The 12,849-nt window shown below is 39.3% G+C and overlaps 1 protein-coding gene across 1 annotated transcript in view; it reads right to left on the bottom strand.

Moving 5' to 3' along the window:
* LOC108680019 (potassium voltage-gated channel protein Shab) overlaps nucleotides 1–12,849 on the bottom strand; it is a 92,784-nt gene that overhangs the window by 12,947 nt on the left and 66,988 nt on the right. Inside the window, exons 3-8 of the mRNA XM_047879619.1 lie at nucleotides 12,589–12,842; nucleotides 11,328–11,813; nucleotides 6,670–7,498; nucleotides 4,994–5,256; nucleotides 4,151–4,228; nucleotides 2,731–2,835 (exon numbers count right to left, since the gene is read on the bottom strand). Of these exons, the coding sequence (XP_047735575.1) occupies nucleotides 2,731–2,835; nucleotides 4,151–4,228; nucleotides 4,994–5,256; nucleotides 6,670–7,498; nucleotides 11,328–11,813; nucleotides 12,589–12,786 (1,959 nt within the window). The 5' untranslated portion in view covers nucleotides 12,787–12,842. The remainder of the gene's footprint in view (nucleotides 1–2,730; nucleotides 2,836–4,150; nucleotides 4,229–4,993; nucleotides 5,257–6,669; nucleotides 7,499–11,327; nucleotides 11,814–12,588; nucleotides 12,843–12,849) is intronic.

The following is a 12,849-nucleotide window of genomic DNA, read 5'->3' as shown; positions in this document are numbered from 1 at the left end:
TAAAAAAACTAAATTCTAAACGTTCAGACGGATAATTAAAACTATGTAGTATTAAAGATGAATGATGTTGAGTAGTATTCTGCAGAATAATTAAGTCACCCATTGAAAACCCACGCATGTGAGGTCAAAGTTACTCAATAGCCTCGGAGAACAGGCGGACACGTGTTACGTGTGAGTTAAGACCACGCATCCATGTTGCACACAGTATAAATAATTTTTGATGACTCACGATTATATATTGCGAATATTTAAGAAAAACGTTATGAATGGTTTTTGGAGAATTGTAGGTAGCAGGATGGATGCGATTGCTAGGTAATTGTTTTTCTCTGTTTTAAGAAAGTCCATCGTCAACGCCAGGTATCAGAGAGTCAGGACTGCTTGCAGAGATATAATAAAGCGTCAAGAGAAGAGTGCTCTAAAAGCATCGAACACGAATAACAGAAGGCGATATGATCGAGGTTTCAATAAAAATCCGATTCAGTTTTAGGGTTGAGTTAATGATGGTCTTTTAATGGCAATTCCGTATCGGGAAAATTTGAGTGATCTTAACTTATTCGCCTCGATGAGTAATTGATTTGAGTGGTGCCGGCATTGCGGCCTCAAAAGCACTTCTCAAGTTGATAACCAGAATATCCTAATGCCCCCTACATTTTAATATCAATACCAATAAACTAAAGCATCCTACATCTCACGATGTCTACCCTTAAAAACATGCGCTTCCCTTAAGCAACGTCAAAATTGACAGCGTCAAACTGCGTGTGACAGGGACATAATCTCATTTTAAATAATGCGATTGGGCAGGCAGCGGAAAAAGTTTGAACTGAATCGGAGCGGCCGTTGCCGAGTTATGATGGAAAAAGTAAAAATTTTACCTCGCTCTGGATTTTCCCGGTTAGTGAGTATAAAGTTGTTCGGATACAAGTATCAATACGCGTACTGAGAGCGCGGGGTAAAACCGGGGGGACCCCGAATTTTACTACAACAGCAATGAAGGAAGAAATTTGTCATTGGTGAAAGTGAGTTTCACTGCAGTAGTTTTGGCGCACGTCGAACGGAAGCGAAAAAAAAGGAATGAAGAACCATTAATGGGATTAGTTGGTTACGGAACTCCTACTTACCTGTGAGTGCGTTAAAGCTCGAGTTTAAGTTGCCAAAGATTTTAAAGTTTACGTCGAAGAAGGTTTGAAGCGAAGAGCTATGTCTTCACCGCCCGAGACTTCATCGCCGGCTTCCTAGGCAGGCAAAAACCAATTGGGGGAACTGACGGCAATTAATCCATGGTTGACTTTTTTAACAGATAATGGCACACTAATAATGGGTGGGTTCCCAGTTTTTTGTTTAATTTTTCCCTACACTTTACTAAGATTCATAACTTTTCCCGGTACTGAGTTCCATACGTTAGGGAACTGAAACTTCTCATGGAAATAACATAAGATCTGATGGGGCTAAACTCAAATAAATAATAGTAAAAAATAAAAACAATGTACATTATGTAAACTAAACAATTTAGTACAAATTACACAATGAGTGAAACAAGGGAAAAATAATTGGTCAGGAACGTAGCCGGGATTTAGAAATAATATACAAAATAGCGGCTAGTCCATCGGGTGCCAGCTCAGAGCAGAGCACACTTTGTGGACCAGTTCAGAGCAGAGCACACTTCGTGGACCAGTTCTGAGCAGGGCATACTTAGTGAACCCTCTCAGAGCAAAGCACACTTCGTGGAACTGCTCAGAGCAGAGCACACTTCGTGGACCAGTTCTGAGCAGGGCATACTTAGTGAACCCTCTCAGAGCAAAGCACACTTCGTGGAACTGCTCAAAGCAGAGCACACTTCGTGGACCAGCTCAGACAGAACACAGCAGGCACTATGAAATATCAACTCAAATTTCTAGATAGGAATTGTTAGTGGAGTGATATGCAAATAACATGATCCACAGTCATGAGTGGATTAACTTGTGCTGTAATGTCTTATGCTATAGGGGCCAAGCATTACGGACAAATGCGTTAGCATGTCAGTCAGGTCACATGCAGAAACATAACAAGTCGAGGAATACCATGCAGTCCTGAGCTAGTTCACATTACATGCCAGTGTATTGTGAGGAGCCGCTAACCAATTTAGGTTGCATGCCAGCGTATTACGGACAGCCCATGGGCCAATCGCGAGGTTATAGTTTGCTTTACGGATTTTTCGTTTAGCCTTTGTATACCGTGTATGGATGTAGTGACCAACGTGATAATCCGAGCATGAATTTACGTGACCGCGTCATTTTTACCATCCACGGGTGGAGTGTTGTGGATGGATTTTGCATATTTTAATGAATTTAACGCATCATGCATGTGACGTTTATTTGCGAAATGGCTTTTTTACTCACTCTAATTAAAGGTCCTGTAAATAACATGTTCATGCTGTAACAATTTTTATTACATTAAAATATTTTTGAGCCTTATCGTCGGAAAGTCCTCATCGTACCCTTCCACTACAGCGAGATTACATAGTAGCAAGAACTAAGAACTTCTGGGATTCCTTGAGTTATAGTTTAAATTATTTTGTTTGCTCCTCCTGTTGCACACACCAGGAGGGTAAAAGAAAAATAATCCTGGTGCTCCCAAATCTCATTTGCACTACAGATCATGCAGTTAAATGGACAGTTGATTCATATAAATATTAAGATCTATTCAAGATTCGAACTTGGGTTCTATTAACATGCCTTAAATCCTATATCGTACCTTGTTCAGCAAACGGGGAGTTAAAGGGTAAGACGCAGCGTCTTTACTGAAGTCCGAGCCATTGATGAGTTTTACCGCCAAAGGAGAGGAAGTAGCTGACATCTCCTACACAAATGAGAACAGTGGCTGTCAGTTACGGAAGTGAATAGCACATTTTTGAGTGTAGAAACTGTTCGCCGGGCTTCAGCTAGAAGTTGATATCTGGTTAATTGTTATGATGATTTTTTGAAAATATTTAGTTAAACATACAGTATGTATGGTTGAATTCGACCTCCGTATTACTTAATTAATTCAAAGCCAAAAGCTGGAAAATTTAGTAAAGCCAATGACCATTTTTTGTCACTTGAAAATACTTGTTTTACAGCACTACCAGAAGCTACTAATCAAAATACATAATTGGGACGTATTTTATAAAATGTATCCATCGATATGATACAAATTTAGTGAAATCTTGTCAACCAACTGAGATAGTTTTGGATTCACTTCAATAATACTGAAGGATAACTTTTTTTGACAATTTGGGTTTAAGCTTCGTTGTAAAATGAATGGGAGTAGTTAAAGCATTTAAATCCACTTGATCAACGAGTCATACTAAGTTGTTTACAGAGACAGACACGGAGGTGCGGGTAGAGTTTATTTTCCAACATGCGTAAACAATAAAAATATTTATAAGAACGGTTAAATTACACCAACGTAAACTAATTAATAAACAACAAAGCTCTGAAGCAATTAGCTTCCGAAAACCTAGTTAGTTCTTGGTGAATTAATATTCAAATGATCGGCATATTGGAGGCTGCGATACTGGTCACTCGCTGAGGTTAAGAGTCTTCATATGTTCAGGTACATGACAATGATTTCCGTCGAAAACAGATAATGTTTTGTAAGATGGCCGATCCGTCATGCAGATGTTCAGGAAAAATTAAAATTACGGATTATTTTGTTGTGGTTATCCTGCCAGTTCTTCACTTCTCAAAATTGTTCACAGATTTTACTAGCAACGAAAGGTTTTTTTGAATGAACCTCATGTGCTCAATGCCAACGGTCCGCAGGGCTCAGTGAATCTGGTCTCAAGTTCTTCATAAAGAGTAACTCTGATAATAAAAGGTATAGAGTGGAGTGATTGGTTTTCAGGAGCCTAACATTACGAAGAAATATACGAATGTCTCACGCAATTAACTTATCATAATGGATTAATATACAATAGGAATCATACACGAAATCGGTTATGCATTTACGAACTCTAATACACATCTTCAAAATATAATAGATATAACAATTGACGGTTTAGTTCTAATTAGGGTATGGGGGGGGGCGGAAATTGTTTTGAAGACAAGATGGGGCTGTTAATTCAATCACACATAATACAGTACAGCGGGTATTTTTTAAGAACAGGGAACGTCAAAACAACAATCACGTGTACCTTAGAACAGTGGCAACATTTGTAAACTGTGCTAGTATCTGCCAGCAGAGCTACCTTCACGTGGCGCCGCACACTTTCCTGAACCAGCGAGGAGGTAGAACAATTTAGGTGCTTGCTAAATGATGAACATCACAAAGTTTCTTCTCATAACTCAATTCCATTTTATCAGTAGAATGTGGGATGTAACGTTACTGTTTGATTACTATATCGTCTTTAGAAAAAGGCTGAAGAGGTAAATTTAAATCGGCAGCGGGCGATAATATCAATTTTAATATTCTGAGTTGCGAGAATATGTAAGCATTGGCTGGAAAGGTAATTTGGTCAACATTTATTTGAGATAGGAATACGTTATAATCAGCTTGTACTTACACACGCATGTTTTTACTGTCATACATTAGGCAGTGAAGCCAGTATTCATTTCTAACTTTTGTGTCCTCGTAACCCAAGAGAAAATTGATCATTACGAATGTGTGGTTTGATGTGCCATTTACCACCATACGTGTCATAAGAAATGAAGCAAACGAAAGAACTTGAGTAAATACGGAAGTATGTCTATGGTTGAGGTCAAATGGCTGCTTGATGACAAAGATGCGAATAGTTTCGTAGTAACACAAATGAAGTAGGATCATTCACGAGAATAACACAGATTTATTATTGGATAGCTAGCAAACGTAATTATAATATAAATCAACGAACTAAATATGAATTTCCACTCAAGAACTGTTTATATTTGCTTTTTGGAATTTATTACAATAAGAGTTGCCCCCGTTCGAATATTTATTAGAAATTTTTTAGTGCCTATTAGTAAACCACATTCACTTTGCTGCAAAAATTTGAACTGACCGGCGTCTGGAAGTTAGGCGTGTCGGCGCCTGACTTGTCTTCAATGCCCGACGCTATGAACGGCGCCGGCAACTTGTTGTTCGGCTGATTGTCCAGCCTGGTAGCGCTTGAGTCCATCACTCCAGTAGAATGGTCGTCAGACGATGGTCCTTTTCGACCCTGGTGATGCTCATGGTTCTTATAGCAGCCGGTACCAGTGTGACCTGCGCGGATGGATTCTTCTCCCGCCAAAGAGTTGGCGTCAGCTTGAGACATGTTGTGGCCTTCGAGTGTTGCGAAGAGAGCAGTTATAATAGTTAGTGATTGGTGAAGGGGGAATTTGATCGGTTGGTACAAATAGGTTGAAATTAATAGTGAAGAGTAGGCATCCGACTTGTATTGTTAAGTGTGTGTTGAGCTTAGAGCTCATACTTCTCATGTTCACTGATAATTACAGTGAAATGCATTGCTCCAAGATGAGTGCTAACTGATTAGATGAGCAAGTTCTTCCAACTAGTGGCTAAATGTTTGAGAATGGGAATATATCCTACCATAAATGGCGTAAACTTGCAATTCGGGACACACACGTGTATGAAAGTAGGGATTCTCATGCTCAGATGCAAGTCGAGGGGAAACAATCAAGTGTACATTGTAGAGAAGTTGCTGGATTGACAAGAAAAAAAAGCACACATGAGTAATTAAGAGAGAAACGTATTAGGCGTGTTTTCATTTTAAGACAATGTGTAAGTTCTTGAAGCAAGCGTAACCTGTGATTTCTTGTTCACATTTTTTATATACGAAGGTCATGCACATGCTCATGATGGCATAATCATTTAGTAGTTTACGAAAAACTATCTAAAGTAAATAAAAAGGTTTGTCTAGCTATGAATACTGTTCCGACGCTCCTAATATCATACTGCGTTGAAATATCTATTTGGTCAGTTATATATTGAGTTACGATCAAGCACCACTATAGGTTGGTTAATATTTTCTATTATAGAATTTACTCATCGCTAATTATGCTGTAGCCTTACCTCATCAACACAAATAACTGAACTGTGAAAATGTGTTATTCAAATTATGAGTAATAATAAAAAAGAGGACTACGCTATTTGAAAGCAATTGCTCAACTCGTAGTAAATAATAAGAACGAAACCTCGCACCTCTCTGCAAGAAACGGCCGTCTTCCAGTTGACCGCTTTTAGGGCGAATATACAACGTTTAATTGCCGAGATAACAGAATAAATAGTAGTGAAAATATTGGGCTTAGCTACTAAATAGAGTACTCTAAAAATATTACAGTAGTTAGTTAAAGCTCCTCATTGATTGGGAAATTGTTAGAGAGCTTTTTCATCAAGCAAGATTTTCAGAATTACTCGTCGTGAAATGAAATTAAAACGTATTCAGTCGCGTATTATATATCAGTGACTTTCAGATCAAGGCTAGGCATAAAAAGATGATGCACAAACAAAACATTTTAATAATTCGTTTCAATTCCGTGTGCAAATGAAGATCATGAACAGAACAGCAGTGCTAGAATGCCATACAGTCCTATGATTGATTCCGATGAGTTTCAAACTTTAAACACGAGGAGGTGCTGAATTGTAAATTCTCATTTTAAGAAATCTTCATTAAGCAGGATGTTACGCAAGAGTTTCCTAAAAAGATACCAAAATTGCGACTATCGTGCACTGCACCTGTGTCAACAATGACGTCGATGAGGTCCATGGACTTTGCGAAGGCGTCTCGGAGATTTACGTGGTGGAAGGACACTATGCTGCCTTCCCTCTTCGCTCGCTCGAGAGCCTCGCGCCTCTTGAGCGCTTTGTCTCGACGCATTTGGTTCTTGTAGAACTCGGCGAAGTTGTTGACGATGATAGGAATAGGCAGCGCAATGACCAGCACACCACAAATACAGCACACTGAACCTATCACTTTGCCTAGCGGTGTCACTGGATAAATATCGCCGTACCCAACGGTGGTCATTGTAATGCCAGCCCACCAGAAAGCTTCTGGTATGCTGCCATATAAGGGATTAGCTTCTTTCTCCGCGAAGTAGCACAAACTTGAAAACACTAGAACACCCATTGCCAAAAACAACATGAGGAGACCCAGCTCTTTGTAGGAGTTCTTCAACGTGAAACCTAAACTCTGAAGGCCAGTCGAATGTCTGGCAAGTTTTAAAATTCTCAGAATTCTCATTATTCTGAAAATTTGTACGATTCTTCTAACGTCTTGAAATTGGTCAGAATGCTTATTTGATTCTATGAGAAAAAGTGACACGAAATACGGTAAAATAGCCAACAAATCTATAACATTCATAGCTCCTTTGAAAAATTTCCACTTGTTCGGACTCGCGGCAAATCTAAGTACGTATTCAAGCGTGAACCATGTGATACAGACAGCTTCAACCATTGCCAAAGTTTCGTTATCTGTTTGATCTTCGCCTTGGAAAGTTGGCACTGTGTTTAGGACGAGAGCTACAGTAGACACCACGATGAAGACCACGGAGATCACTGCCAGAACCTGCAGGTGATGAGATCAACCAAAGACACCACTCAGTCAGTTTAAGTAAAGTAACTCAGTCAACAAAAAGTTGCAATAATTTATATCAATAATAGAGAACACGAATCCATCAAACATAATAGAACAAAAATTAATTTATGATTCTGGATATCTGTCCCCAGCAGCTGATTAACTTTCTGAAACGTTTTAAAACCAAATTTGGCGGGAAACAGTCGTGAAGAAATGAGCAGCGTAAAGTAGATGATCGTAAAAAGAGTTATTGGAACAATCTATTTTATTAGAAACCATATTAATTACATAATTCAGAACAGAAGTAGATAATGAAAGGCTCTGATTAAGAATAAGGTAATAAATGTCCAGTTGAAATGAGAAGTGAAAAATTAGGAGCGTAAGCAGAACGAGCGACAGATGTTGACAAGTGAGCCCCTTTTGGTTTCAATTAATATGCGATTTACAGGGAAGAAGCACAACTTATTTTACCGTTAACAAGGGAAATTCACATCAGGGTAACCTAACGTTTACAACAATCATAAAAACATAAAATAAGAGTAAACGAAGCGAGCACAGTCACGAGTCTGGTGTTCAACACAGAAATGGAGCGTGTTGTGTGTCATGGAATTGTGGGCTCGGGAACACAAATGTTCTTGGTTAACTCGTCACTACTCGAGAAGATTAAGTGCTTGATGCATATTGGTCCTCCGACGATTTCGTGGAGATTAATCGTAAAATGAATGAGAGCTTAATTTGAGGCTGGCCCTGTGCCATGCGTAACAGCGAGAAGTTCATGTTTGAGTAAATAATTAAATATTTCCACATTAGTGTTCCCAGCCTCGTGTCTATGGGAGCAACAAGTACACATAGCAAGCGACACCTATTTAGCAAGCAACAGTCAGCACGGAGAAAAGAAGGATACATTTGCCTATATTTGCTAATAATACCGTTGACTCTAATTTAACCTACTAATTTTCGTGCCTGTCACTCATGAGAGTTTGTCAAATAACAGCCTATGACATACGACAACGTTGTGTCTAACCTGAGTTTAGTAACAAAATTAAAACTATTCATTCATTTATTAATGAATACATCTAATTTATTATTCTATTTTCACGAATATGTCTTTATTAATGTAGATATTTGTGAATCAACGCAAAAATGCAGTCGAAAAAACGTATTTCTTCTTGTTGCAAGTAGTTTCCTTCATTTCAAATTCCTATTCTTACGCTTGCCTGCAAAGATGGGCAAGATTACGATTTTCGGCTTAAAATCGTGAGGTTGTCCATCTTTACTGACTTCGGTTCAGATACAAGCAATCTACGGTAATTAGATTTATGAATAGCGGCGAGGTTCAATTATGGTTAAGTTAGGAGAAAAAATGCTGTCTTGTGGTGCCAGGTCATTGCGCTTGTCATTCCTTTGGCTCAGTTGAGGTGCCATGTCTTCACCTGTCAGTCTCTTTCCAAAAAGCAGTGGTGCCAAATCTTCTTTCGATGATTACAAGTTTCGCTTTCTCGCCATATATCACCAGATTAAAGGAGAAGAAGATGAAGGGTTACATATATGCGATCTTGCAAGTATTTATAAGATTTTTTTGCGTAGTAAAAACATTTGCTCGGTGGGTGCAGCGTCGTAGCCGTAAAACTCCGTAACGCGTGTCAGTAGACATCGAAAGCTGATCATGAAGCACAAGAATGTGAAATTCAAGCACAATTTTGCTTATGACTGAAAAATCAGCAAAAATATAAAACTAGTCAACTTCAATTATAGAGACTTTTCTGGACTTGGATTTTTGGCCTTAGAATTGATCGTTTGGTGTATTGAAATGACTCTTTCAAATGGTTGACGAAAATGAAAAGAGTTTTCCAATAACAAATTCATCAGAAATTCATAAGTTTAATGCAGTGGGATGAACATGTCATAATTTATCTATTCATGTTTTTGTATTTTTTATGACCACACCTCAAAAATAATTACTACAATTAATTATTGCGATTCATTCAAAATTACAATGAGACTATTCTGAAAGAAATGAAGTAGATAATTTATTTTTGAAGAATGCAATTTTCAATCCAATTTCCTACGCTGCGGAATAGGACTACTTTCTGATAATGATTCTTTCGTGAAAAACGTCGCGTCAAAGCCTCGAAATTAAAGCAGCTAGAGGTGCTTATATCAGTTATATGTTTGATGGAGTAACCTATCAGTTGATGCTACAGAAATGAAGCCTTAAACATAATATTAATTTTATCCATCCAAATGCTTTCATAGAAAACTTTTGAACAAAGAAATTTTTTAATGGGCTACATTTATATGTAGCCTTCATGTGTTTGTAAAAAGATATGTGTACAACTTTGGCTTCTACTACGACAACAAGCGAGTTTGATGAAGGAGGAAATGTTCTACGAGGCATTTTAAACGAATTCTGGTTCCAGATCACTGGAAACCTGCAAAGCGCTTTTAAAAAAAATTCATTTGGGACAAGTTCTATTTGATGTTACAAGCGGAAATTCCTCATGCAGAGTAACTGATAAGCGTAGTCGACTGTACCTTTCTCATTTGATAAAAACGTCGAGCATAAAAAAACTCAATTTCATTGCCAACTGATTATGCAGGACTAATACTGGAGGGACTAATACGCAAGTTTTCTAAAAAAAACATCAGTCTTTGGGAATAGATATATCAAGACATTGATAAAAGCTAGTCAATATGATCATGATATGAAATGGAAAATAACATGAATGACACGAGTTATTCGGGAACTTAATTTTACCTTGCGTGCGGAAAATGTTATTAATTTTTCAATAATTGATTGAATTGAGGGATGTTTACTGACATAAATCCTACACTAATTGCAAACAGAAAATTTTGAATTCAGGGAAATATTTTCATTATCTCGAGCATTCGCCTGCCAGGGTATTCAATTAACTCAGTATAAACGATGTGACCGAAATGTGGAATTAGCTGGCGTCACGTGAGATTAAAAAGATGACGAAAGATTGCCAAGAATTACAAGGTATTACGACAGGAAAAAGAAGGAACTACCACAAAAATGTAAACTTAGTATGGCCCAATGCATTGAAATACAGCAATGTTCGAGGTTACATCAAGGCGATTAGTTTGAAGTGAAGAAAGCAGAAGAAAGTCTTGGAAGAGATATCCCGGAAGGAAATAACGATGGTCAGAAGCGGATAATCAATGCAGTAATCATAATCCTTTGCGTTGCAAATACTGCCACTGGCAGTCACTTAAAGACACGGGAAACCCACAATAAAATTACCACTTCTGAGTTAGAGAATTCATTGAAGAACTTCGAGTTACTCTAGGGCTGTTGTCGACACCAGTAGAAAATCAGACGCTAATGAAGTAAAATTTTTTGCTGATGATAAATCCACAAAGTACGTAGTTACCCAATATGATTTATGATTGCACATGCAGACAGTAGGTTGAGAAACTTTAACTGCCAAGGGAGTTATCATGTACCTTATTGGTAAATAAATGACATCTAATAGCATACGCAATTTTGTGTATGAATAATACAGCTCTGAAATAAATAAGTAAGGATTTCAAATGACATATACTATTGGTTTTCAAGGTCTTTTTCTGAGATCGAAAGAGACGTTTTGGTTCATTTTGACTAAAATCTTGACTGTCATAAAACATCGAAGGACGTAGCTATGAACTCACCTGACCGTGAAGAACTAAATTAGCCAAGAATCATTCACTCCGGAGAAGTGCTCATGTTGGGAGCAAAACTTTTCTCCTGGTTGAAGACAATGCACATTTGCAACGAAGGGTCAACTAAAGGGAAAGACACTCGAAGTAGAAATCTCACCCTGGAAGCGAACGAAGTCTGTGGTTTCTCCATGAGGTCCCACAAGAACTTCTGGTATGGCGCACAAGCGCCGTCGCCAAAGTCCTCATCTTCTCTTTGCTTGAGGGACTCTGCCTCCTTTCTCATCTCTTCGTGCACGTGCTCCTTTCTTTGGTGGTACTTGTGCTGGCAGCACGACTCGAGGTACAGCTCATCGATACCCCAGTATTCCAGGTCATCGCTGAACGCCAACACACACATCTCTTCCACCAGGTGTAATTTACCAGTGCGGTAAAAATTTAAGATGGAGGAGAACGACCGAGGATGTCTGTCAAAGAAATACTCATTTTCTATGAGGGAATAATCATCACAAAGTTCCATGATGGATTCATGCGTGTTGCATTCTCTTAGTCTGCCGAGTCTTGTATGAGGAAGTCGCTCCAGCGTCCGCCACAGCACCTCGTGTCGCACTCCCCCGACGTTCAGCTGCACGCGTCTGTTCAGCGCCTAGGAACATGGAAACGTTAATCAACAACAACATCCCCATCAAAATTTTGAGTTGGTGGCAACCCTGAATTGGGAACCGTCTAGGACTCGGACCGCACGTAAATCAGCTTCTATATGTCCACTTCGGCTCAGAGTTTGAAGGGCAGCCTCTGGGCAGTTGCTTAGCTCGGTATGACTCGGCTCGGCCTACTCTTCTCACACTCTGAGGTGACTATAAAGTCGGAAAGGAGATTCTGACCAGAAACTGATTACGATCGGATGGCCAAGCAGACCCAGAATGACTCTGCGCCGAGTGTAACAACTATTCGGCCGAACCCTAAGCGGTCCTAGAATTTTGTTAGGGACGTTAATCTCCCTACAGACCATTTGTTGTGTGCGAAACGGTTCTTAATTATGGAAATATCGCCCTTTATTTGCCGAAAGGTTTCCCAGTAATAGGTTTTAAATAGGTTCATTATATTCCATAAAAAATTACTGTCTGCAGGGAACTGAAGCGCTTGCGGCAGTTTACGATTTGACAGAGGCTAAGCGTGTGAATCTTGCTCGCTACCCATGAGTCTATTCTTTTCGTTTGCCAGTTCAAAAAACATCAGCTTAAAAATAGTGATCGTTGTTCAAAAAATTCTGCGACAGTTGTATTTTTGGATATCGCTGTGCTTCCGCGAATAAATGAATCATACTGAAATGCATGCACGGAAAGTATGAACGCACCATTGAAGGCATGATCATGAGGTATGACCTACCTTTGAACGCATGATCATGAGGTATGACCCACCTTTGAACGCATGATCATGAAGGGCTCCGGTGGCAGGGAGACGATGGATCTGCTCTGCAGCCTGGACATCGAGAAGCGCACCTGCCCTTCCCTGTCTTCTTTGTCTTCTCCATCCTCTTCTTCCTGCAGGAGTCGCTCGTCCACACCTCCTTCGTCACCCCACCTCACCCCCGTCGCTCCTGGAACGTCTCCCACCATTTGGCTGTGCTTCACCTCCAGCCTGGCAAGAGATCTTCAGCCTGCGACCCGCCAGCCTGCACA

Source organism: Hyalella azteca, unplaced genomic scaffold (assembly GCF_000764305.2).
Source record: "Hyalella azteca isolate HAZT.00-mixed unplaced genomic scaffold, Hazt_2.0.2 contig3434, whole genome shotgun sequence".
NCBI lineage: Eukaryota > Metazoa > Arthropoda > Malacostraca > Amphipoda > Hyalellidae > Hyalella > Hyalella azteca.
Note: the sequence above shows the minus strand (reverse complement) of the source record. Positions and strands in the feature narration are given on the sequence as shown.